General features: G+C 41.4%; 1 protein-coding gene and 1 long non-coding RNA gene across 2 annotated transcripts; one reads left to right on the plus strand and one right to left on the minus strand.

Moving 5' to 3' along the window:
• Positions 1-2,377: 2,377 nt before the first annotated feature.
• PWP1 (PWP1 homolog, endonuclein) lies at positions 2,378-27,324 on the plus strand. Its single transcript, XM_047867214.1, has 15 exons — positions 2,378-2,570; positions 5,303-5,361; positions 5,730-5,914; positions 7,741-7,826; positions 7,926-8,022; positions 13,357-13,467; positions 14,567-14,697; positions 15,318-15,379; positions 20,619-20,715; positions 21,379-21,440; positions 22,879-22,990; positions 24,563-24,653; positions 24,739-24,860; positions 26,096-26,201; positions 26,988-27,324. Exons 1-15 carry the CDS (start codon positions 2,499-2,501, stop codon positions 27,095-27,097), a joined length of 1,503 nt encoding a protein of 500 aa, XP_047723170.1. The 5' UTR covers positions 2,378-2,498; the 3' UTR covers positions 27,098-27,324.
• LOC125170502 (uncharacterized) lies at positions 14,582-26,156 on the minus strand. Its single transcript, XR_007154062.1, has 3 exons — positions 26,075-26,156; positions 20,884-20,960; positions 14,582-14,664 (listed from the first exon to the last, which is right to left on the minus strand). It is a non-coding gene; the product is annotated as an uncharacterized LOC125170502 (long non-coding RNA).

Here is a 27,324-nt window from a genome sequence, read left to right on the forward strand (position 1 = left end):
ATTATTGCTGCATTTAAAAAAACCTCAAAATTTAGTGGTTTGGTACTTGATGCCACGGAATAGTACACTTAAAAAAGGTTAAAATGGTATTTTACCATAATAAAAAACCTAGGGAAGGATAAAAAAAAAAAAAACTTAACACTTTGAAACAACTATTTAAGCTCACAGATTCTGGGGGTCAGAACTTTGGGTGGGGCCCAGTGGAGCCAGCTGATTTCTGCTCCGTGGTGTCTGGGTCTCAGCTAGGAAAACTTGAAGGCTGTGGGTGAATCAGTGGCTGGGTGCTGGCATCATCTGAAGGCTCTGACATTTACATGTCTGGGTTGACTCAAAAACTAGGGACTGGCTATTGGAGCACCCAAATATGGCCTCTTCATCTGTGGCTTTCTCACAGCATAGTGGCCTCAGGGTAGTGAAACTTTTTATAGGATAGCTCAGAGCACCTAACATGAGTATTTCCAAAAAAGGGAGGAAGGAAAGGCAAAACCTGTATCCCATTTATGGCCTAACCTTGGACATGTCACTACCGTCATACTCTATTGCTCAAAGCAACCATAAAACTACCCAGATTCAAGGTTAGGAGGTGGGTAAGAATTAGACTCCGTGTTTTGTTGGGGGACTATCCAAATTACGTTGTAGGAAAACACGTGTGAAGGAAGATATTGTTGCATCCATTTCTGGAAAAATACAATCTGCCAAATCACCTTTTTAAATGGGTCAAAAGCAAAGAAATCACAGAAGAATCAGTTCAGAGAAATAGCAGTGGAAGAGGCCTTAATGAATACATAGTCTGAGAAATGAAGTCTTGAGAGGATCTCTCCTCAGGCTGGTAGAGCACCCAGGGCATTAGGCTGAGTGGAGAGAGATGGTCCTGTCTAGTTGCAATTCTATCAATTCTATCAATTCCCAACTGTGTGTAATCTCAGGCTAGTAAGGCTTTTCACCCCTGAGAACTCTAACTTCCTCATCTTTAAAATGGAGGTAATTCTTGATCATGTTTCATCAGTGTTGTTGTGAGAACCAAGTAAAATATTTTATGTGAAGACAAGTAGGTTGCAAAAATGCCCACAAATTGACCCCCAGGTGGACAGCCCACTTTAGCAATGCAACAGGTGAAGGCCATGTATTTCCCGTTTATCTTTGCCACCTCTCTCTCCAATTGCAGCCCCTCTCCTGGTTTTGCTTGCCCATCTCAGAGATAGGAGCGGCAGATGGAAGCTCACAGAGGGCAAATGACCTAAACAGAGTCACACAGCCCACAAAGGTCAAAACCCAGATTGTTCTGGGATGCGAAGACTTGCCATCCTACAGTGCCACAGCCCCTGACATTTTCTACAACAGGTGACTCTGACTTTAGCTGAGAAGCATGACACAGATTACAGCAAGTTTCTAGAGTCACACAGTTACAGGAGGGTGGTACAAAATGCTGGTCCTCATCTCATGGAGCCGAAGAATGAATCTCCGGACAACAGAGTGAGCAAAGCGATGAGTTTATTGAGGGAAAGTATGAAGCTCTAGAGTGAGAGCCCAAGTAGGGTACCAAGTAGGTAGCCACAGAGGATTTCTGTTCCTGACTCTATGGGGACCTTATCAGAAAGTTTGTGAGACTCCATGCGTGGTGGGTCTGGAATACTTTTACCCTTTTTTCCCCCCAAACCCTGCTTCTTCTTCAGCCTCCCGCTTGCAGCTGCAGCCTGCCTCCCTGAAGATCCCTGATATCGCCCAGCCTAATGTTAACCCTTTCCCCACCCAACACTGCCTGGGTTTATACTCTAACTACATCAGCTATGTGACCTTAGGAAAGATCATTAATTCTCCCCCATGTGTAAAGTGGGAATAAGACTTCCCACATGGGGCTAAGTAAGCAAATTAACAGAAGGCTTTTAAAAAGTGCCTTGCACATAACAAGCGTTTTATGTTTGCCGTTGCTACAACCACTACTGTGTACTTAAGTATATAATAAGTGCTAAATGTTTTAAGCTGAGGAAGTAACACCCAAGAATGTGGTGAGATGTAATGGCGGAAGTATCTCCTTGAAATGACAAATCCGTTTTGGAGAAAGATTTAAAAGAAGAAAACCACAAACTTCTACCATTTGTCAGCTTTAAGACTAAGGAACTTCAGGCAAAATAAAGACCTATGAAAATCCGCCTCTGACCCCTACAGTTCCAGTTCTATTGCCTCCATGAAGCCTGCAGAGACCGTCCCACGCGGAACAGTCCTAAAAAGCCCATTCAGGTCACACAGCGCGACCCACCCACGTGGAGTCCCCTCCCGGCTGCTTCCGCTTCCACCCCTTTCCGCGCCCCTTTCCCATTCGGCGCCCTGGAATGACGTCAGAAGTGGGCGCGGACTCGCGGAAACCAGAGCCCGCGCGTGCGCCGTGCGCAGGCAGCGCACCCGGGCTTGTGCGCTGAGCGTGCCGGCTGGGAGTCGGCGGGAGTCCCAGTGCTGCTGGGGGGGAGTCTGTAGCGTGAGGTGCCCTTAAGCTGAAGACCATGAACCGCAGCCGCCAGGTGACGTGCGTGGCCTGGGTCCGCTGCGGCGTGGCCAAAGAGACTCCGGACAAGGTGAGGCCTGGTCGCTGGAAGGTAGGGGGAGCGGCCTCTTCGCAGCATCCTCCGTCAGCCCCGCCTGGAGAACCGGGACCCTCTACATGCGGACTTGGCCTGGCTGCTGTGACTGGACGGGGTGCGGCCGGCTTTGGCCTGATTGTCGTGAGGAGGCCTGAGGCTCCCCAGGCCTGGAAGTTGGGGGCCGCGCCCCCTCACGGTCCCCTCCCCCGAGTCCAGCCCCACCCCCGAATTGGCCGGCACGTGGACCTCTTCGGTGGGAGGAGGGCGGGGTATTCCTCAGAGTGGGAAATCTCCCCAAAGCCTTCTTGACAGCACCCTGGCTTCGCGCACACCCCAGTGCGTTTTCAGGCATAACGGGAAGAGGGAGCACGTGTGTGAAACCACTTTCCACTCCTGCGTTCGGAGGAGTGAGTGGGGATGAGAGGTGTAGGGTAGGAAAACTGGTGTGGAGACCATGATGCCGTGAGGCCCGGAGTTGAATGAGGAATTTCCTGCAGCGATCCAAGTGAGGAGATGTTGATGCGGCAGTGGGGGATGAGAGGTAAACGTGACACATTATGAAGGAAAAACCTACAGAAGTTACAGAATGAGTCTGTAGTAGAGGTATGACTTAAGTTGTTCAACTGATACAAGTGCTTTCTGCGTTTTGGGCATTGTTCAGGGTCTGGAGATAGGCATAAACAAAACAGAAAGATTCCCGTCCTTTATGGAGTTGACAAGTGCACGTATGTCAGTGGGAGTAAAGGAAGGGGCGGGGCGTTGGATTGAATGTAATTGGGCCCGTGATGACCAGAGATGAGAAGTGATAGGAATATAAGTGGCTGGGACGTCAAATTAACAGGAATGAGGGATTGGAATAGTCCCCGGGAGGTGTAAATTCCACTAAGGCACAGACTTGCTTGTTTTATTCACCAGTGTTTGGCTCCAGTGGATATTTATAACGGGTCCAGAAAATGATCTCATTAGAAGTTATTGAGGGAGGTAATAGTTGTTAGTAAAAAGGGATATATAGGCTTTTAAAGGCTATACGAGTTCCAAACATGTCAACATACTGGAACCACTTGGGGGCGCTTCAAAAAATACTGATGCCTAAGATGTCTGGCTGGCTCAATTGGTGGAGCATGCGACTCTTGATCTCAGGGTCATGAGTTCAAGCGCCCCCCACCCCCTATTGGGCATAGAGCTTACTTAAAAAATACTGATGCCTGTGCCCCACTCCCAAATACGTGATGTAATTGGTTTGGAGTGTTAAAAGATTTCCCCCATGTGATTCTAATTGCCAACATGCTTGGGAACTGCTTGAAGAGTTTATAGGAAGAAGAGGTGAGTTTATGCTACAAAATCCCAGAGAAACCCAGATCAATGAGAATAATTAGAAAAATAAGTATCTTAAAAAGGGGGGGCAGTGCCTGGGTGTCTCAGTCCGTTAAGAGTCTGACTTCAGCTCAGGTCATGATTTCACGGTCCATGAGTTTTTGAGCCCCTCGTCGGACTCTGTGCTGACAGCTCAGAGCCTGGAGCCTGCTTCGGATTCTGCGTCTCCTCTCTCTCTGCCCCTCCCCCACTAACACTCTGTCTCTCAAAAATAAATCGTTAAAAAAAAAAAGAAAGAAAAAGAATTATCTTTTAGTTAAACTTAAAAACCCTTAGTTTCTGGAACAATGGAATGTCACCCTCGAGGATTTCCATATTACTAGAGGTGGTTTAGTGCAAACTGAGTGGGTGACTGATTCATAGTCTTTTATCAAGGATCCCTACCATAAGCTGAACATTGAACTATATGCATGAACACACAATGACAAGTTGGTTTCTGTCTTAAGGGAGCTTACAGTTTAGCACTGATGGGGTGTTTTATTTTTTTTATTTTAATTTTTTTTTCAACGTTTATTCATTTTTGGGACAGAGAGAGACAGAGCATGAATGCGGGAGGGGGCAGAGAGAGAGAGGGAGACACAGAATCGGAAACAGGCTCCAGGCTCTGAGCCATCAGCCCAGAGCCTGACGCGGGGCTCGAACTCACAGACTGCGAGATCGTGACCTGGCTGAAGTCGGACGCTTAACCGACTGCGCCACCCAGGCGCCCCGAGATGGGGTGTTTTAAAAGGTACTGAAGCACTGATTAGGCGAAAGACTGCAGTTTTGAAGAGAATGATTCCAATTTTGTACAGGATCTCCCAAGTGGAGAGGGTCTTAAAGGCAGCTAGAAAGACGGAACTGGAGTGTGGGGCTAGAGAAGGGGGAGTTTGGGGTAAACCGTTTGTAAGTGGTAGTTTTAGTCTTCAGAATGAATGAGCTTCACAAGAAAGCAACAGCATGATGAGTGAATCGTTGGCAGTGAGAACCAGAAAATGAGCAGGGGAGCAAGGCAAGGATGGTTTGTTTAGGAATACCCACAGGGAAAATGAGAAGTAACCAAGAAGAAAACAGAATAATTAAAAGAAATGAGATGGGCTATCATAGAAGTCAGTTTATGCAAGTCAGTCTTTTTTAGAAAGTCTGGGAAGAGGTAGACTGAGCATAATTTTTTTTAACAGTTTGAGGTAGGAAAGGATGTAATTACATAAAGACATGTGAAAACTCCCATTTACAGTGAATTTAGAGAGTCTAGATTGAAGTTGATGTCTTTTGAAGTTATATTTTACATTAGTTTGCAAACTTCTTTGTAATTCAGAGATTTAGAATGATTTCTTTAGCCATGTCTCAATGAAATGTTTGCTCTCTTACAGGTAGAGCTTAGTAAAGAAGAAGTAAAACGTCTCATTGCTGAAGCAAAGGAAAAATTACAGTAAGTTTAAGATTGTTGATAATCTGGGGCGCCTGGGTGGCTCAGTCGGTTAAGCGTCCGACTTCGGCTCAGGTCATGATCTCACGGTTCGTGAGTTCGAGCCCCGCGTCGGGCTCTGTGCTGACAGCTCGGAGCCTGGAGCCTGCTTCGGATTCTGTGTCTCCTTCTCTCTCTGCCCCTCCTCAACTTGTGCTCTGTCTCTCTATGTCTCTCAAAAAATAAAAAAATAAAAAGATTGTTGATAATCTACTTTAGGTAGACTTTAAAGTCTAGGTGAAGTGGAAGTCTTAAACAGTGATGACAGGTGGTCTTGTTATTGAATGGTACCATTTGGGTGATTTCTTTATCTTTTTGTTCCCTTGGCATAGAGAAGAAGGTGGCAGTGATGAAGAGGAGACAGGCGATCCTTCGGAAGATGGCATGCAGAGTGCACGTACCCAGGCACGACCAAGGGAACCCCTGGAAGATGGTGACCCAGAGGACGACAGGACGTTGGATGATGATGAACTGGCCGAGTATGACCTAGATAAATACGATGAGGAAGGTGACCCAGGTTAGAATTCACTCACTTCTTCTGGTTTTTAATCACAAGCTTCGTGTATTAGATCATGCTTCTAGTGTTGCAGACTTTTACTGTGAGATTTCGTTGTCCTTTATGCCAGTTAAATAATCTGGCTCAAGGCTCGGAAAGATCATGTGTTTCCTAAACTAGTTTAGAAGATAAGTTAACCCACTAATTTAAAATCTAAAAAAAACACAGTATCATATATTTTATTGTAAGTAGTGAATATAACCTGTAACTTGGGTTGGGGGATGGGCAAAATGGGTGAAGGGGAGTGGGAGATACAGGCTTCCAGTTATGGAATGAATAAGTCATGGGGAGGGGGATGAAAGTTACAGCATAGGGAATATAGTCGCAGGTACTATAATAGCATTGTATGCTGACCATCAGTAGCTACACTTGTGAGCATGGCATGACGTATAAGAGATGGGAAATCCCTGTGTTGTACACCTGAACCTAATGTAATACTGTGTTTCCACTATACCTGAATGAGAAAAAAAATTTTTTAATCTGTAACTCGTTTCTCTTTGTGTTAATGAGAGAGGAGTTATTACCCCCCTTTTACAGAGAAAACTGAGGCTTACACAGATGAAGTAACATTACCAGTGTGACACAGCTGCTGAACAGTGGAGCTGAGGGTTGAACATTCTCTTGCTCTAAAGCCTTTAGGGGCGCCTGGGTGGCTCAGTCGGTTGGGCGTCCGACTTCAGCTCAGGTCGCGATCTCGCGGTCCGCGAGTTCGAGCCCCACGTCAGGCTCTCGGCTGATGGCTCAGAGCCTGGAGCCTGCTTCCGATTCTGTGTCTCCCTCTCTCTCTGCCCCTCCCCCGTTCATGCTCTGTCTCTCTCTGTCTCAAAAATAAATAAACGTTAAAAAAATTTAAAAAAAAAATAAATAAAGCCTTTATTCTCTCCGTGTACTTCATTAGATGCAGAGAATAGTGTTTTCCTTCGGACTCGGGGTTGTGGGCCCCTAACCTTGCTCCCATCCTGCTAGGACAGAGTGCCATGGGAATACAAAGAAAGGAAGAGCTAACCCAACCTGCAGAAATGGCATTCAGAAACTGCTTCCTCATTATCCCCACACTATGTGGACTGTTGGCTCTTTCTCATCCAGTTGAAATTCCCATGTCTGTTGCCGGTCAAATGTTCAAGACTGAATCGTCCTCTTCCTTAAAGTAGCTTCCCCCAGCAATTAGAGTATCTTTCTTCTCCTGAGTTTTCCATTATTTGGGGTGTACTCTTTGTCACCCTTGCAGATAATGCCATAAGAGAATGCCAGTTGGAAGTACGTTTAGTGGAAAAGGCACAGTAGTGGTTCTTTCAGAGTCATATGGCAAATTAGCATATCAGCAGTTCTCAGATATCTTGCAATAAAGAAGCCCATTTAACTTTGTGAAACTCATCATTTTTTAAATTTGATTTGGCCAGGCCACCCTTATTTGTATCAATTCTAGTGTTTTAGGGTAATTTTATCTCCACATTTTCAAGGCCACCTCTCTGTAGCACTTTTTAATAATGACTACAAGGAGCAAGTTAGAGAATCTGAGCAGAGTTGTAATATTTTCTAAGAGAGGGCTTCACAGTTTAATTCTTTTATTGGAACATTGTGAATACCAAGACTATCAGATACGCAGTCCAAGATCACATATAAATGGCTTTTAAATTCCTGTTGATTACTCAGTATTTCCTTTCCCGACTAGGGATGATCCAGTTAGTTATGAAATAGACAGTTGGAGTTTAGTCTAAATATTGGATACTGTAGGAAAATGCTTTCATCAAAATGACTTACTCATTTCAATTTATGAATTTTTACAGATACTGAAACTCTTGGTGAGTCTCTTTTGGGTCTTACAGTCTATGGAAGTAATGATCAAGATCCTTATGTTACTCTGAAGGATACGGTAAATACTTACATGGCTTTTCTAATTATGCTTCTTAGTAAGTCTTTGGGAACCTTACCAAATATATGCTTCTAGTTAATGACTTTTCTTCCCACTTAGGAACAGTATGAACGTGAAGATTTCTTGATCAAGCCCAGTGACAATCTCATAGTCTGTGGCAGAGCTGAACAAGACCAGTGCAATTTAGAGGTGCATGGTAAGTGGGGGACATCGCTTGCAGAAAGGTCCTCTAAGATTAAAATAATCACTATAATAGTTGCTATTATGAGTTTTTAGGTGCCAGGTCCTGCTAGATTTCGTTTCAGTTACGTGGTTAATTACATATAGTCTACAGAAATTCTGGTCATTGTGCCTGGGCGTGTGTGGTCTGGTCTGTCACTTTGGTATCTGGCTTTATTTATGGAAATAGGTCTCCTGGAAGGTGCTAATGGGGTTTTTAAATCTTTTATCTGAACATTTTTGCCAGTTTTTCACTCACCCCCCCCCCCCCCCCCCACTGGAGAAAACCTAGAAGTAAAACAGAATGAAAATGTAGGAAACAATTATAGTCTCATTACCCTATGGTAACTTGTTGCCCTGGTTTTTTACTGCATTCTCTTTTTTGGGTATTTTCTCTCTATGTGGTAAAGATTACCTTCAAAAGACAGGTTTTTATCCTACTTTCCACAGTCAATTCAAATATTTCCCTTTTGGCAAAACATTTTATTTCTTCACAATAATTCAGTGCTAAGGTCTCCATTCCTCTGGTCACCTTTCCCAGTTCAAGGAATGTTTGTACCACTGCCAGAGGTGAATGTTTTGAATCTGAAGTAGGCACTGACTTGAATTTTTCATTTTCATTTGGATTTTTGTATCAGATGTATTTAATGTTGATATTTATTCAACATTAAATAACTGTTTTCTAAAAAATAGACCTTCAAGATGTCTACAATATTCTGCCTTTAGATTTTCCCTTTTGCTTTTCTTGCCCCTTTTCCCGTGCACACATCCTCAGACATGTCTGTCCTTCTCCAACAGTCTTTTATTCATCTGTCTTTAAAATTCGAAGCTCTACAGATATTATTAGGCGAAGGCCTTTTATTATAGGAAACATAGCTGCATTGCTCAAAAATTAAAATCTTTAGGGCACCTGGGTGGCTCAGTTGGTTAAGCATCCAACTCTTGGTTTCAGCTCAGGTCGTGATCTCATGGTTCCTGAGTTCAAGCCCCACCTCAGGGTCTGCACTGACAGTACAGAGCTGGCTTGGAATTCTCTCTCTCTCTCTCTCTCTCTCTGCCCTTCCATCTCTCTCTCTCTCTCTCTCTCTCTAAATACACACACACACACACACACACACACACACACACACACTAACTTTAAAAAAATTAGGGGTGCCTGAGTGGCTCAGTCAGTTATGTGTCTGACTTGGTTTCGGCTCGGGCCATGGTCTCACGGTTTGTGAGTCCAAGCCCCACATTGGGTTCTGTGCTGATGGCGCAGAGCCTGCTTGGGATTCTCTCTCCTCTCTTTGACCCTCCCCCACTTGAACACACATGCTCTCCCTCACTCTCTCTGTCTCTCAAAAGTAAACATTTTAAAATATATATATTTTTTAAAAATTAAGATCTTTATGTTTAATGTTTTTTGACATCTTCTAGGTTACTTTGTCACTTATTCGATTTCGTAGCTTGGATTTCTGGAACTCTTTAAGGCTGCCTGCAGGAAGCCTGTAGATTAAGCCATTTTAATCCCATAGCCCATTGTGGATCTATTTATAAAATGTAAAGGCTTTAAATAGCAGATACCTCAGTGTGAAGTTATTCTTCTAATGATCTTTGATCTTTATGTATTTCAAATGAAAACCATGTTGGTGAAATTTTTAAAAGACCATTTTTTTTTTTTTAATGTTGGCTCTGCAGCTATATCTCGCCATCTCTCTCTCTCTCTTTTTAAGACCAATTCTAATTTCAGAAAATTGAAACTGTTTGCATTTGCCATCGATTTTTTTATACATTCTGTGAGAGCTTACTGGAGTCATTCCTTTGAATTTAGTATCAGGAGTTAAGTTAAATAAAGCAGTTGTGTTCCCTCTTCCTTCTAAGCTAGGTCGATAAGGATATATTTTATTTGGATTTGGTTGGATCTCCAAATTATTCAGCATATCTCTAATCAAGAATGAGTTCAAGGGGCGCCTGAGTGGCTCAGTCGGTTAAGTGTCCAGCTTTGGCTTAGGTCATGATCTCGTGGTTCGTGAGTTGGAACCCCACAGTGGGCTCTCTGCCATCAGTGCAGAGCCTGCTTCAGATCCTCTCTGTCCCCTTCTCTCTCCGCACCTCCCCTGCTCATGCACATGTGCTCTCTTTCTCTCAAAAATAAACATTAAAAAAAAAAAAAGAATTCAAAATTGCACTCTAAAGCTGATCTGAATGTTGATTTGACATGGTTAAAAGAAGATTGTTTTGAAGCATCCTTATCCTTTTTATCTAAAATGTAAGCTGAGTACATTGACCATAGTTGAGATTCTTGCAGGATCACAAGCTTATCATTTTGAACATATATCTCAATGTGAAGTCATATGGAAGTCACATGACATGGAATCTGCTGATCCCAGGATCTATCCCAGATGCAGAAGTTTGAGGACTTTTTTCTTTTTTAATTTAAATTCCAGTTAATATACAGTATAATATTAGTTTCAGGTATACAATATAATGATTCAACGCTTCCATATAATACCTGGTGCTCATCACCACAAGTGAACTCTTTAATCCCCATCACCTATTTTACCCTTTCTCCCCACCCCCCCTCCCCTCTGCTAACCATCACTTTGTTCTCTGTAGTTAAGAGTCTTGGTTTGTCTCTCTTTTTTCTCTGTTGCTCATTTGTTTTGTTTCTTAAATTCCACGTATGAGTGAAGTCATACAGTATTTGTCTTTCTCCATCTGACATATTTCATTTAGCATGATGCTGTCTAGCTCCATCCATGTCACTGCAAATGGCAAGATTTCATTCTTTTTTGTGGTGGGGTAATGTTCTATTGTGTGTCACACTCTACATCTTTTGGGTTTTTTAAGTTTATTTTGAGCGAGGGAGGGGCAGAGAGAAGGAGAGAGAGAATCCCAAGCAGGCTCCGCGCTATCAACACAGCCCTCTGCGGGGACTCAGTCTCACAAAACGTGAGATCATGAGTTGAAATCAAGAGTCAGACTCTCAACCGACTGAGCCACTCAGGTGCCCCTATACCATATCTTTTTTATACATTCATCAGTCAGTGGACACTTGAGCCATTTACATAATTTGGCTATCGTAGATAATGCTGCTATAAACAAGAGGTGTTATAAATAATAAGAATTCACCATAGCTGCACTTTCAGTTTCATGGAGGAAGACTTTATTAATTATAAGGAAAAGGAAGTATAAGTAAACAAGAGGGAGAGAATTACAGTAAACAAAGAGGGAGAGGTATAGAGAACAGAGAAGGCTTAATACATCAAGTCGGGTACTTATAATAGCCAACCTTCTGGCTGGGGAAGCCCAGCAGCGAACAGCCTGGTTGGAGTCCCAATTGAGGTTCCTGGGCAGAGTGTCCCCCAGGTGAGATTTCCAACTAGCTGCTCCCTAAGGGCAATATATATATATATATATATATATATATATATATATGTGTATATATATGTATATATATACCACTCGGGTGTGATTTATGTTTAGTCATTAAGTTTGCCTAAGTGCAGTCCCAAGTAAGCTGTTTTTTCCTGTTTCTCTTATGGTATCAACAATCTTAGGAGCCCGGGTGTCTGCATATTCCTCTTCCCTCCCTGATCCATTCCAGGGGGACAGGCTGGTCTGGCTCAGGGAAGAATGTGAGGCACGTTAACCCCTCTTAGTGTCAGGAACAGAAGGGCCAGTTTTGATCCTGAGGCCAGATACAGAGTGTAAGCCAACTAAGCTCCCATGATTGTGTATGTGTGGCTCCAGGCGGAAATGCATAAGTCACACAACATCTGTACAGAACACCAGGGTGCATGTATGTATCACTTTGTATTAGTATTTTTGTTTTCTTTGGGTAAATACCTGGTAGTACGATTGCTGGATCATAGTAGGGTAACTCTATTATTAACTTTTTGAGGAACCTCCACACTGTTTTCCATAGTGGCCGCACCAGTTTGCATTTCCACCAACAGTGCAAGAGGTTCTCCTTTCTCCACATCCTCGCCAGTACCTGTTGTTTCTTACATCATTGTTTGGCCATTCTTACAGGTGTGAGGTGATACCTCATTGTAGTTTTGATTTGCATTTCCCTGATGATCAGTGATGTTGAGCATCGTTCCATGGGTCTGTTGGTCGTCTGGATGTCTTTGGAAAAACATCTGTTCATCTCTTCTGCCCATTTTTAATTTGGATTATTTGCTTTTTGGTGTTGAGTTTTATAAGTTCTTTATATATTTTGGATACTAACCCTTTATCAGATACACCATTTGCAAATACCCTCTCTCATTCTGTAGGTTGCTTTGTAGTTTGTTTTTTTTGTTTGTTTTTTTAGAGAGGGCAAGAGCGGGGAGAGGGTAAGAGAGAGAGAATCTTAAGCAGCCTCCACTCTTAGTGCGGAGTCCAACACGGGGCTCAATCCCACAATCCTGGGATTATGACCTGAGCCAGAATCAAGAGTTGGATGCTCAACCAACTGAGCCACCCAGGTGCCCCTGCTTTTTAGTTTTGTTGATTATTTCCTTTGCTGTGCAGAAGCTTTTTATTTTGATGTAGTCCCAGTAGTTTATTTTTGGTTTTGTTTCCCTTGTCTCTGGAGACATACCTGGAAAGTGGTCTGAGGAATCTTTTTAAAAAATCCTTGGCCTCTCTTAATAATGCTTCTTTCTAATAAAAAGCATATTTGGAGGAATTTCTGATTGGGTTCTATTTTATCAGTGTTTCATTATATAATTTTTGAAAGACTTTTTAGTCACTGATTTTAACAGTATTTTTTGCTCCTTAACAGTATAACTGCAAATGATAAGGAGCTGATTCTTTTAGTTGTCCGATTCTAATAGTAGTCTCAAGAGCTTTATTTACATTGTTGGTCTCTAAATATTAAAGAAGCAATTTAAAAAATAAAAGTAAGTAATTTTCGACAAGCTTTGAGATTTCTAAGTACGAGTTCTTTCTCTCCAGTATTATTTTCTGTTTCTTCTTATAAGCAGATAGACCTCTAAAAGATCGTAATGAAGTACTCCCTATAGAGCCCTTATGAGTGTTTTCTGTAGCGGGCAGACCGGAAGGTAGAACCATGTGAACAGTGCGCATGCAGAGTGCTCAGGCAGATGTCCATTCTCTGTCCTTGCTCCTGGCTCCTTGGAGCGCACCAGATGACAGGAATATATGAGATTTGCACAAGTTTTGCTGAGCAGTAACAACTTTGGAGGCTCCTTTTAATGCCATCAAATGTGTCTCACTTTAAGCCCATGGCTCCGGTAGGTTTAATAGGGAGAGTCTGTTCTTTTCAGTGGGATGTGATTTCTTATTCTCATGCAATAAAGTCTTATCCCAATATTTTCAGTTTATAATCAGGAAGAAGATTCTTTTTATGTGCATCATGATATACTGCTGTCTGCATACCCTCTAAGCGTGGAATGGCTGAATTTTGATCCTAGCCCAGATGATTCTACAGGTAACTAGAACAACTCAGATGGCTCAGTGTTCCTGTATGTGATTCCATAGCATAAGCCATGTGTCCTGTGTGAATGTTTTCACAGTTGATGATTTTTTATGAAGTTAATGTTACTTTATGAAGTTACATAGTTCTTAAAACACAATCACTTAGTTGTTTTGAGTCTGCATGTGTCTGGATGTCAGATAAAAAAGAGGTGGCTGCTCCACTGAGGGCAGAAGAACAGGGCCTGACAGCATTAGCCTCTGTAGAACTGGGTGAAGTTTAAACAAAACAACAAAAAAAGCCCAGCATAAAATAGCATGAAGTGTCCAGGAGTTTAATGGCGTGACTGTGGTTTTTTGTTGTTTTTTTTTTTTTTTTTTTAATTTTTTTCAACGTTTATTTATTTTTGGGACAGAGAGAGACAGAGCATGAACGGGGGAGGGGCAGAGAGAGAGGGAGACACAGAATCGGAAACAGGCTCCAGGCTCTGAGCCATCAGCCCAGAGCCCGACGCAGGGCTCGAACGCCCGGACCGTGAGATCGTGACCTGGCTGAAGTCGGACGCTTAACCGACTGCGCCACCCAGGCGCCCCGTGGCGTGACTGTTTTCAGAAAACATCAAGTAAAACCAAAATGAAGAGAGAATTAGGTTCTCATGTTGGTGTTTTTGGCCACAGCTGCACATTACTAGTTGCACCCCCTTCTCCCTAAGAAAGGTGAAATCTGGTAATACTCCTACCTTACATCTTGTTGGCCAAGCTTATTCACATTTGTGATCTGATTAGATCTTCCTCCTCACAACACGGGTGGAGGTGGCAGAGGGTTTTTGTTCTCCTGACTTAAGTGAGGACCCTGGGCCAAGAGACTGAGCCCTCGTTATTCAAATTATTGTCTAAGGACCAGCAGCACAGTATTGACATCACCTGGGAACTGGTCAGAAATGCAGACCTAGGGCCCCTGCTCAAGAATTTCTGAAACAGAATATGGATTTTAACAATATTCAGGTGGTAACACATGCATATGGAAGTCTGAGAGAAACCACTCTGAGCCGTTTCTCAGTCTGCAGTACAGTATTTTTAATTATTTAAATCAAACACCTCGTTTCCTCCTGTAGGAAATTACATTGCTGTGGGAAATATGACTCCTGTTATTGAAGTGTGGGACCTTGATATAGTGGACTCTTTAGAGCCAGTCTTCACACTTGGAAGTAAACTGTCAAAAAAGAAGAAAAAGAAAGGAAAGAAGGTAAACAAGTTAATTACTTAAAACTCCAATGACAGAGATAAATTTACTGGTTGGGGGGACAAAGAGAGCATACACTTTTTCAGGTAGATACTTTGGTGGAACAGGACAGATAGTTATGAAGTTACTGTAGTTTCTGGTTTCAAAAAGCCCGTCCAAGGAAAAACTGATCTCTGATTCCACAGAACTTCCATTGGTACATTATACATCCTTACACAAAACAGTTTACTTACTCTTTGGTTATGATCCTTTTTGATAGGTGGTAACTATTCATGCTAATATGCTGGTTTTGAACTTTTGAAAAATTTCTATTTAGCCTTTAGTATGTTGAATTCCAAATACCCATGGTGTTAATTCCTGTAGCTTTGAAAACTTGACTTTGGGGGTGGGGGGTGATATTTATAGAACTGTACCACCTAGATTAACAACGACTACAGTTTCTCTTCTGTAAGGAGTATTTATCATGGGTCTCTAATAGGAAGACAAGGTATTTCTCTATCTAGGTCTTCAAGCAAGTTTGCTTAAGATGGAACAATAACCTTAAGATTGAAAGAATCTTTCAAATTAACCCATCAATTACAGGGGGCACTTTAATACAAAAAGTAACTAAACAATTATTACAGAGTTCCTCAGCAGAGGGGCATACCGATGCTGTCCTGGACCTTTCTTGGAATAAGCTGATCAGGTAAAAAGCAATAACATTTGGAGGATTGTTAGAGACTGTAACCACTGTCCTCACCTCATGCCTACACCTGTCTCTGTGTTGTGCGTTGGGGGTCTCTGTGTCCATGTCTTCTTTCCCTTTCCTGCAGTATGTCCACTTGAAGGCAAGAGCTCTGTTGTCTGTATCCTTGCGGCCCCCACACCACCTGCCAGCTCTACGCTTGGTGGGCGTTCGGGCTCGTTACATACGTGGCGAGCAGGTGCCCTCTCCAACACCACTGGAAAAATTGTGTGTGTTGCGGCACCCACGGTGCCAAACTGTATCTCTTCCTGGGAGACGTTGCCCTCACTTCATTTAGTTTTCACAAAATCTCACCCACATTTGTTAAAATTTATGTAATTGTGGTAAAATATACATAGTATTTACCATTTTTAACTATGTTTTAAGTGTATGGTTTATTGTTATGCAGCCATCATCGTCATCCAACTCCAGAACTTTTTTCGTCTTCCAAAACAGAAGCTATGTGCCCTTGAAACCAGCTCTCCATTCTGGCCACCCCCAAGCCCTACGACCCACCACTCTACTGTGTGTCTCTGAATTGACTCCTCCGATTACCTCATACGGGTGGAATCCCGGTACCTGCCCTTTTGTGACTGGCTTCTTTCACTTAGTGTGAGGTCATCCATGTTGTAGCATGTGGCCAGCTTTCCCTCCTCTTTAAGGCTGAATGATACTCCATTGTACATATAGCCCACATTTTGTTTGTCCATAAATCTGTCCATGGACACTTGGGTTGCTTCTACCTCCTGGCTGTTGTGAATAATGCTGCTGTTTTGCACATTGGTGTAAATAACATGGGTGTACCAATATGTGTTTTCAGTCCCAGATTTCAATTCTTTTGAGTATATACCCAAAAGTGAAATTGCTGGATCATGTGACAATTCTGTTTACCTTTTTGAGGACCACTCTTCAAGTGCTTATTGGCCACTTGTATATTTTTGGAGAGATGCTGACTCAAGTCCTTTGCCCCATTTTTGAATTGAGTTGTTAGGGGTTTTTTTTATTGAGTTGTAATTCTTTATTCTGGATAGAATCCCTCATCAGATTTACGATTTGCAAGTATTTCCCCCCATCTGGTGGATTGCCTTTAACTCCTTTGATAGTGTTCTTTGATGCACAGAAGTTTTTAATTTTGATGTAGTCCATTTATTTTTACTTTTGTTGCCTGTGCATTTAGTGTTCTATCCAAGAAGTCTTTGCCAAATCCTTGTCATGAAGCTTTTCCCTTAAAAGTTTTACAGTCTTGGGCGCCTGGGTGGCTCAGTCCATTAAGCATCTGACTTCGGCTCAGGTCATGATCTCACGGTTCACGAGTTCGAGCCCTGGGTCAGGCCCTTTGCTGACAGCTCAGAGCCTGGAGCCTGTTTCGGATTCTGTGTCTCCCTCTCTTTCTGCCCCTCCCCCACTCGTTCATTTTTCTCTCTCTCTCTCTCTCTCAAAAATAAATAAAAACGTTAAAAATTTAAAAAAAAAAGTTTTACAGTCTTAGCTCTTGGGTTTAGGTGTCTGACCCATTTTGAGTTAATTGTTACATATGGTTTAAGGTAAGAGTTCCACTTCTTTTGCATGTTTCATCTGCATATCCTTTATATTCATCCTTAACAGTTACCCCAAAAGACCATTTTCCTAATAGCATAGTCGGCTTGAGGGGCTACTAAGGCAAAGAAGGTAAGCATTAGGTTGAGGGGTAAAAACAAACTGGGTTGTCCGAGGCACATTTTCTTAGCATTTCTATTACACAGGATACTTTGGAATTGTGAGCATTCTGGGGAGGATCCCAGCGTGCTAGCTTACCAAGGGACATCTGCATCTCGTTTGTGTTCGGACCTCTTTAGAGTTAGAACCTTTTGGTGAAATGGACCCAAGAAAGTTATGTAGGTTAGTATCTCCCAAACTTAACCTGCCAGTCAGAATCTTCTGGGTGACCCTTTAAGGTACCAGTTTCTAGGCTCTCATCCTCTCAAGATTGAGTCAGATCTAGAGCAAGGGACCAAAAATCTGTTGTGCTTTGTTTTATTTTGTTTCTGAAAGCTTCTCCAGGCTTTGTCTAAATTGGGCCTGTTCCTGATGAATGGGCAGATAAATAAGAGATCGAATATGAGTGTACCGTGCTTTGAGGAACGTGCTCATTTACAGATCTGAGCTGTCACAGTAATTACAAAAACTAAATTTTTATTATATAGCAGCTGTTACTTTGGGTAACTGGAAGTTTGTTCTGATGGAACAGCCCCTCATCATCAAGCTGATTCCACAGTCCCTGTCCCCAGCCACGGTGGCTCCCTTTTCCCGCTCACATTCTGCCAGCCCCCCTGCTCCTGTCCCGCCCCGTCTGCGCTCACGTCTCCCTCACTGCAGTGCCTCATGTGTCTTCATCCCGAAACTCTTCTGCTTTCTCCATCTTATTTTAGACCTGGGTCTTCCTTTACCCTTTCTTTACCAAAAAGGTGCAGAATGCTTTTAAATACTTTCCATCTTCTGGTGCATAGGGTTTGGGATCATGGTGAAGAACAACGTGCTGATGTTGTCTTTGTTGGGGACCTTGGTTTCTCCTAAAATGCTCCCAGTGACCAAATGCATGTTCTCTGCTCGTACTCTTATTGAAGAGTGCTCTTCTTGGGAATGGGTAGCAATTGGGAGTTTTGTGGGGGTGTTTATTTTTAAGCCTCATACAAGAAGAATTTTAATGTGGAAGGAATCTCAGATGTTTGAGAAAGGACTGGGATGAGAAACAAATGTACCGTAAAATTCTTAACTTTCTGCTGTTGGCAATCATTGAATATAAATAAAATATTGGGAATTTAACATTTAGTCTGTGACATGCCAAGGACTTAAAACATTAATGGCTTGTTTATGGGACTTAATGTTAGAAGGTTTGAAATTCATTGAGTAGGGGAAAAAGCTAACATGATCTGAATACACATGATCATCTTAAAGAGAACCCTACCTGTGTCACTCAAATGGGAGTAATAAAACTGAAAGCAGTTTGTATAATGGAAATACTTCTTGAGGAAATAATATCCAAAAATGAACCCATTGACATTTTAACAGCATACTAGTTTTCTGAACAAATACTACTATCACTAATGACTTGATTCTGTATCAAGCCATGTCAAACTAGATATTGAAGAATGAGCTTTCAATTTCAGGAATATCTATATTTTTACAAGGAGAAAAGGCAGGCAACTAACATCAGGGGCCTACTGTATTCTGGTCATTCAGCCATGTGCTTGAATAGTAATAACTTTAAATTGATTGTAGCATTCTCATTGGTAGGCAAGGGGGTGTGACTGACTTTTAAGTCTTTAGCTAAGTCTTATAGCTAATAAATGGCAGCACCAGAAATCCGTCTCAGGTTTCCTGGGCTCCAAGCCTGTGTTCACTTGTAGAACTACATTATTAGTGCTTGATCCCTAAGAGATAGGCAAATTGGTTTTTCCTATTAATAGCATTTAATGCTTTTTTTTGTAAAAAAAAAAAAAAAAAAAAAAAAGTTGTATAAATTTACATGTCCTAAAATTCACTCTTTAAAGTGTGCAATTCAGTGATTTGGAGTATATTCCCAAAGTTGTACAACGATCACCACTGTCTAATTCCCTAACATTTTTATCCAAAAAGCAATCCAAACCATTAACAGTCATTCCTCATTCTCTTGTCCTTCCAGCCCCTGGCAACCACTGATCTTTCTGTCTCTATGGATTTGACTGTTCTGGACATTCCTAGAAATGGAATCATACCATATGTGGCCTTCTGGGTCTGGATTCTGTTACTTTGTATAATCTGTTCAAGGTCCATCCTATTGTAGCATTTATCAGTACATCATTCCTTTTTATTGCTGAATAATATTCTCTTGTGTGGATATACCATATTTTGTGTATCCATTCACCACTTAATAGACATTGGTTTGTATTTGCCCTTTGCCTATTATGAATAATGCTACTGTAAACATTCATGAACAGATTTTTGCACAGACCTGTGTTTTCATTTTCTAGGATATATACCTAATTGCTAGGACATATGGTAATGTGTGTACCGTTTACATTCCCACCAGCAAGGTAGCGAATTTTTCTGTTTTGCTGGCACTTCTTGTTTGTCTTTCTCGTTATAGTCATCCTGTGAGTATGATGGTATCCCATGTTTTCACTTCCCTAGTGAACAACTTTTCACATGCTCACCGGCTATATAGATCTTCCGAGAAATGTCTGTTCATATTCTTTGCCCATATTCCAATTGTGTTATTTGTCTTCTATTTAGTTGAGAGTTCTTTATATTTTCTAGAATCAAGTCCTTTATTATCAGATATATGATTTACAAATATTTTCTCCCATTTTGTGGATTGTCTTTTCAATTTCTTGATGGTATCATTTGCAATACAAAAGTTTTTCATGTTGATGATGTTTCATTTATTTATACCTTTTGTTGCTTAGGCTTTTTGTGTCATATCTGAGAAACCATTGCCTAACCCAGGGTGCAAAGATTTATACCTCTTTTCTTCTGAGAGTTCTATAGTTTTAGCTCTTACATTGGCAGGTCCATGATCTCTTCTGAGTACAGTGTGAGATAGGGGTCTAACTTCATTCTTTTGTGTGGGGATATCCAGTTGTCCCTGAACTATTTGTTGAAAATACTGTTCTTTTCCCCACTGACCAGTGAATGATACGAACCTTCTTGTCAGAAACAAATGACCATAAGTTTGAGGGTTTATTCTTCATTCTATTCTGTTCACCTGTGTGTCTGTCCTTAAGCCAGTAGCACATTGTTAGGATTATTGTGGCTTTTCAGTCCATTTTGAAATCCAAACTGTGAGCTTATCAATTTTGCTCTTCTTTTCCAAGGTCATTTTGGCTATTCTGAGTCCCTTGCATTTTCATATGAATTGAAAAACCAGCTTGTTCATTTTCTGCCAAAAAAAAAAAAAAAGTTTGCAGGGATTTTGAAAGGGATTAATTGAACCTAGATCAGTGTGTAGATGGCAGAATTTCTGTCTTAGCAACATTGTCTTCCAATCCATGAACATGGGATATCTTTCCATTCATCTAGATACTCTTTCTTTCAGTAATGTTTAGTTTTTTAAATTTGAATTCTTTTTAAAATGTATTCTTAAGTGTTTCATTCCCTTTGTCGTTATTGAAAATGGGATTCTTACATTTAGTGCTCTTGACTTTAAAAAAAGATTACCTGATTTTTCTCCTCCCTTTCTCAGAAACGTGTTGGCAAGTGCATCAGCTGACAACACTGTAATTCTGTGGGATATGTCCTTGGGGAAACCAGCAGCTAGCCTTGCCGTACACACAGACAAGGTATGGTGATTGAGTGGATAAAATGGATTCTAAAAAAAATCTGGGACACATATTGGCTACAAATAATCCCAAACATTTATGTATGGCTTTTTGTGAATTACAGAATGCTTTGACATACTGTCTTAGTGGATCCTCACAGAGCCCTGTATGATATAATTAATTACCCACCTTAGAGATGCAGACATGAAGACAAAAAGATGAAGTGACTGGAAACACTAGTACATTATAGCATGTTTACCGAGACCCTAAAAAGAGACAGGGGTGTCAGTCACCAGATGAGGTTAAAGAATGTAACAGATGTGTTACTGCAGAACTCGGGGATCTAATGTGCTGGTGTACATTGTGGGGCTTCCGGAGTGTGTGGAGTTGTCCAGGTAAGCTTGGCCACTCCCTGTTTTGTTCTGCACATATTTAGCATTTGAGGGACATGTGCATTCTGTGAAACACAACTTGAGAAATGCTGCATTATGTCTTTTAAGTGACTGCTTTTATTTGAAAATGTGTTTTGTCCTTTTGACTATGTAGTACGTTTGTTTCTTTAAATAGTACTACGTTTCAAAGGAAAAATTTCTGGAAACATTGCCAAATTGATTCTGTTGAGTATTAAGCAGTTTTACCAAAACCAAACAAACATAGATCTGTTTTTATGTTTCCTTCTTTTAGGTCCAGACTCTGCAGTTTCATCCATTTGAAGCACAGACTCTGATTTCTGGATCCTATGATAAGTAAGAAAACACTGCAGGAGTTATCCCTGTTGTTTATATCCTCTTGATATGATTTAAAAAGTATCACTTGATGCTCAGAATATATTACTGAGTGTTTAAACTTTTATTAATACTTAGTTTTCCCTTTCAACTTTGGTTCTTTCAGTCTGCATGGGAATGTGTTTTTGTCATAATAATGTAGTTCCTAACTAGCAGCTACTTTGATTTTTAGAGGGTGTATGAGTTAGCCATTGCTACGAAACAAGCTATCCCAAAATTCAGTGACTTAAAATAATAAACATGTATTTCCTATACCACTGCAACATTGAGCTAATCTAGGCTAGATTCAATCGGAGGTCTGCTAATCTTGGCTTGTTTTGGTAGGGCCATGAAGATTCATCTCTCCTTGTGTTTCACATCCTCGTGGGACCAGTGAGCCAGCCCACACATGTTCTCAGGCTGAGGTCAGAAGCTTAAGCAGGGATACCAGGCCTCTTGAGACCTAGGCTCAGAACTAGTATACTTCTAGTATACTAGTATACTTTCTTGGCCGAATGAGATCACATGCAGCAGGAAATGAACTCTGCCTTTATGGAAGGATTCCAACATTATTGACCGAGGGCATGGATTTAGGGAGAGGTGAAGAGTTAGACCCATTACAGTCCATCACAGAGGGTTTCTAGTCATGTGTCTGCATCTTTTTATGGATTGGATCTGAAGGTAGAGATAGCTAATAGAAGCAGAAACCAATTAGCAGTCTTTGATTCCTCCTTCTTCTTCTTTTTTTTTTTTAATCTATTTTGAGAACGCGCGAGCGAGCCCAAGCAAGTGTACTTGGGAAAGGAGCAGAGAGAGAGGCAGAGAGATAATCCCAAGCAGGTTCCACACTATCAGCGTGAAGCCCGACGTGGGGCTCATACCCACAAACCAAGAGATCATGACCTGAGTCAAAGTCAGATGCTTAACTGACTAAGCCACCCAGGAACCCCAGGGTCCTTATTTTTTTGAAGAGTGATAGGTTTATATTTTTTGGTTGGGATTCATTCAGAATCACAAAGGTGTATCCATTAGCTTCCCCCAGCACAGAAACCTACTTGTAGAGAGTAAATGTAGCTCAAACATGGGTTATCTGGCTCTGAGCACTGCTGGGAAAGGCGAAATTAAGAAGTTGTCCTGTCTTCTGCAGATAGGATTCATCTTGTAAGTGGAGAGTTCAGCCTGGAGACAGTTAAGGCTACTGTGATATCCAGAGCCACCAATGCCTTCAAGTGATAGAACCAGAGTCTGCCAGTTAGTGAAAATCAATTCCTCTTTTCTGCTTTTAGAACCTTAAAACTGTCTGTAAATAATTGGATCTCGAGTTCGCAGGGTTGTTTTATTACCATTTCATTATCAATAAACATACAACATATAGAAGAATTGAACTCTTAAAACCCTGACTTTGCTTGTCTGTGTTCAGGTCAGTGGCTTTGTATGACTGCCGAAGTCCAGATGAAAGCCATCGGATGTGGCGTTTCAGTGGGCAGATTGAGAGAGTGACTTGGAATCACTTTTCACCTTGTCATTTTTTGGTAAGACTACATACTACTGTTTTGCTTATCCAGGTTGCTAATGACTTATTTTTTTAAGTTTTTTATTTAGAGAGAGAGAGACTATGGGGGGAGGGGCAGAAAGAGAGAGAGGGAGGGAGGGAGAATCCCAAGCAGGCTCCACACTGCCAGCACAGAGCCTAATGCAATGCAGGGCTTGAACTCAAGAACCTTGAGATTATGACCTAAGTGGAAACCAAGAGTCGGACGCTCGACTGACTGAGCCACGTAGGCTAGGCGCCCTAGTAACGACTCATTTTAATTCCACTGTAGAGAGAATTTCTGAAAAGCTTTTTCTGTTGTTTTGTTTTCTTGAGTAGGCTCCATGTCCAACATGGGGCTTGACCTCATAACCCTGAGATCAAGAGTTGGCATGCTCTGCCCGCTCAGCCTGCCCTGTTTTTCTGTATTAATCTTGTGAAGTATTTAGATCTAAAGATAAAAATAATAACATTCCACTGACATTTCAATCCATGGAGAAATAACATCCCAGCTTTCATCCAGAAGATTAAAGAAAGTGTGGCACATCCATATAGTTCCTAACTTTCGTAAAGTACATATCTAGTGCTTTATAAATGAGAGAACCGCTTTCTTAAATATGTGGACAGTTTTAATAAGGTTCCTGAAACAGTGATTCTGAGAACATTTAATCTCAAAGGTGCTCAGAGGTGCAGTGTCGCTCCCAGCTGTTACCTGAAGCCAGACTCCACTTAACTGTGATTGGGAGTGAGGTCCCAGTTGTATTTGAATGCCGTATTGTACATTGGCTCTCGACACTCCAGCACACATTTCCTGAGATTATTTGCTGACAAGTTGTCATTGGTACTAAAATCACAAATATTTAGGAAGATGGGAAGGGATTACAATAAAATGGTGTAACCACCTTCCCACGCCTCCCAAGGATGAGACTTCTGTCCTCTTCTGTTTTTGTCCCCTTCCGCAGCCCTGGCTTCAAGACTGAGTCACTTGTCCTTTTTTTCTCCTTTTCCTCTAATGGCTCTTTTGCCCTCAGCCCATATATAGGCTCAAGTCTCTCCCATCCTTGACTAGGTCTGTCTCTACCTAGTCTGTCCCTTTCTTGGAAGTGTAACAACCCCCTGCTGCCTTCCAGTCCTTAGCAGATTAAATAAACCTTTCCACCAAAATGTTGACACCATTCATCACTTTTCTTCAGAAACATAATTTCCTTGGCTCCTCTGACCTTTGTTATGCCCTCCTCCCTCTGATTCTTCTGTGAGTTCCTCCTCAACATGTACCTTAAATGACTGTGCCCCCACCCCCCACCCCAGGCCTCTGTTCTCTTGGATCTCACCTCTGCTTCCACATCTCTAACTGTAGTCCATACCATGACCAGCACTTTGTCCTCATACCCAACTGCAGAGTTGTCTAAGAGGTGGATTAGTTCACGTAGGAACAAATTCAGCTTGTCCACAAGTAAATTTTGTAGTAAGCTCCTCAGGTAATAGCTGGGTTTCATTGTAACTTACATTGTTTACCCATTGCTAAGTTTTATTGCCATGTAGCATGATCTTGCCCATCTTCTACTCTTTCCAGGCCAGCACAGATGACGGCTTTGTGTATAATTTGGATGCACGTTCAGATAAGCCAGTTTTTACACTCAATGCACACAATGATGAAATCTCCGGTGAGCAAGAATAGTGTTTCATTTCTTGTAACTTAATGATAAATCTTTATGTCAGAGTCTGAACTGATCTTTTATCTTCCTTCAGGTCTTGATCTAAGTAGTCAAATCAAGGGCTGTCTTGTGACAGCATCAGCAGACAAATATGTGAAAATCTGGGACATATTAGGAGACAGGCCAAGTCTGGTTCACTCTAGAGACATGAAAATGGTAAGACTCTCTCTGGGCATTTTTTCTGCTTTTGACCTGTATTGTCATCTTTCCCTAGGAATCACTGCATTAAAGAATGTGGATTTTGGGGCGCCTGGGTGGCGCAGTCGGTTAAGCGTCCGACTTCAGCCAGGTCACGATCTCGCGGTCCGTGAGTTCGAGCCCCGCGTCGGGCTCTGGGCTGATGGCTCAGAGCCTGGAGCCTGTTTCCGATTCTGTGTGTCTCCCTCTCTCTCTGCCCCTCCCCCGTTCATGCTCTGTCTCTCTCTGTCCCAAAAATAAATAAACGTTGAAAAAAAAAAAAAAAAAAGAATGTGGATTTGTTGGGAAGTTAATTTTGAGCTTAGTTCAATTTGGTGCCAGGTTTATGACTTAATCTTTGATTTACCCTATCTGGCTCCTTTCCCACCTGACATGATTAACAGTTGCTTGGTAAGAAGAGTGGAAAGAGGCTTGTCTGGGACTCAAGTGGAATGGCCACAGTTTTTTTTTTTTAACTCTAAATTGAGGACCATCCCAGGAAAGCTTGGACCATTAGGGCATTGCAGCAATTAGGGTCAGCTTATTTAAGCACTGCCTCTTTGCATAACTAGTTTTGACTACACTGAAATTGATTAGCATGTAGTAGGAAAAATTCAGAAATAACCAGAATTCACTTAGCAAATATTTAAATGCCAGGCACTGAGTTATATAATTGCATATGTAGATGTTTACAAATGTATGTGAGAAGGTAGGTTACAGACACAATTACATGGTACTATCCCATGCTTATATTTAAATGCTTAAGTCCTTACGAGACCTTGTCCCAAAACATGATGGTGATTATCTTAGTGATTTTTATACTTTTTCGTCTTTATATTTTCCATAATGTATATGCATTACCTAGTAATAAAGGTAAAAAAATTAGAAGTTTAAAAAATGATTCAGTGGTGACTCATGGTAACATCGTTGCTTAAAAGGGAAAATAAAGTTTCTGGGAATACTGAGATTAGAGACCTGAGTGGTCAGAGTGCACATATCCTCACAGAACAGCCGTATCATGCCGAACTTGTCTGGCTTCATTTTGTAATATTCCTTCCACCATGACTCTGAACTACTTCATAGGCTTAAAAGAGATACCGGTGAATTGGTTCTCTGTTACTATTCAGATAGGTTCATATAGATAGGAACAGGGCTTTACATTGGGGTTTTTTGGAAAAACTGAAATCATTAACCTTCTGTTTTCTTCTTCCCAGGGAGTTCTCTTCTGTTCTTCCTGTTGCCCCGATTTGCCATTTATTTATGCTTTTGGAGGTCAGAAGGAAGGACTTCGGGTCTGGGATATAAGCACAGTCTCATCAGGTAAGAATCTTAATTTCCTTTTTCTGAACGAGTTCTCTGTGGGCTAACACAGAGTGTGTGGCTCGAGTATATTCGGTAGATCCAGTGTTCATCCTGTAATATAGTCTGCTTGGGAAATAGTCAAGATCACATTTAATTTGGAGATGTTCATATTCACAAATAAATTTGTCTTCATAATTTAAATGTAAACTGCTTTAAAAATATTTTATGACGAAATTTGAATTTCTAGAAAAGCTGGAAGGAAATGTAACATGGTCTCAAAGAACAGCCCTCCCCTTCCCAGTGTGAATCATCTGCCTTTTCTCAACTACTTCGTACAAAGTCCTGCCTTCCTCAAGAGACCACTCACCTCCCTTCAGGGGAACCTGGCTGCTTATTTATTATTTGGAGTTAATCTGGTTTGTCCTATAAACACAGAAGACATAGCTCCACTGATTCCTGAATCTTCCATGTAGAGAAAAGGTCCTAAATCCATAAAAAGTTCTCTGCTGGTTATGATACAGAGAAAGATGAAAGAAGAGACACTTTATCAAGGTGGATTACATAATCCAGGACAAGACAAAACACAGAATGGTAGACCGATCTAAAACACAATTAACATCATTCAGAATGTTACCTTGGACTTCTTGGTAATTTCATTTCCCATTTATAAAGCATTAAATATATTTTCATAAACTAATTTCCACACTAGGGCAGAGAATCATACTGTTCATCTCTACATCTCTATTTTATATTATAGGTTCTTAATCTTCTGATCTGGTAATTTCTTAACTATTTGTGTTTTAGTAAATGAAGCATTTGGAAGACGAGAGAGGCTTGTTCTCGGCAATACAAGAAGTTCATCTATTAGTGGCCCTTTTGGGAGCAGGAGCTCAGACACACCAATGGAGTCTTAATGAGGATCATAAACTTTTTATTACTTTAACTCCGTTTTTTAAAAAGCTAGCCTAAAAACATCCATGTATGGCTACGGCCATGTAGTGACTGAAACAAAATTTCATCTCCTACTGCCAGACATTCTCCTGCAGCTATGGGGCAGCACAAACAGGGTTGATCTTTGTGCTTGCCTTTTAAATGTGGTGTTTAGGGCTCCCACTGCATTTCTTAAAGAGGGTAATAAAAA

This window comes from Prionailurus viverrinus, chromosome B4 (genome assembly GCF_022837055.1).
Source record: "Prionailurus viverrinus isolate Anna chromosome B4, UM_Priviv_1.0, whole genome shotgun sequence".
NCBI classification, from domain to species: Eukaryota; Metazoa; Chordata; class Mammalia; order Carnivora; family Felidae; genus Prionailurus; species Prionailurus viverrinus.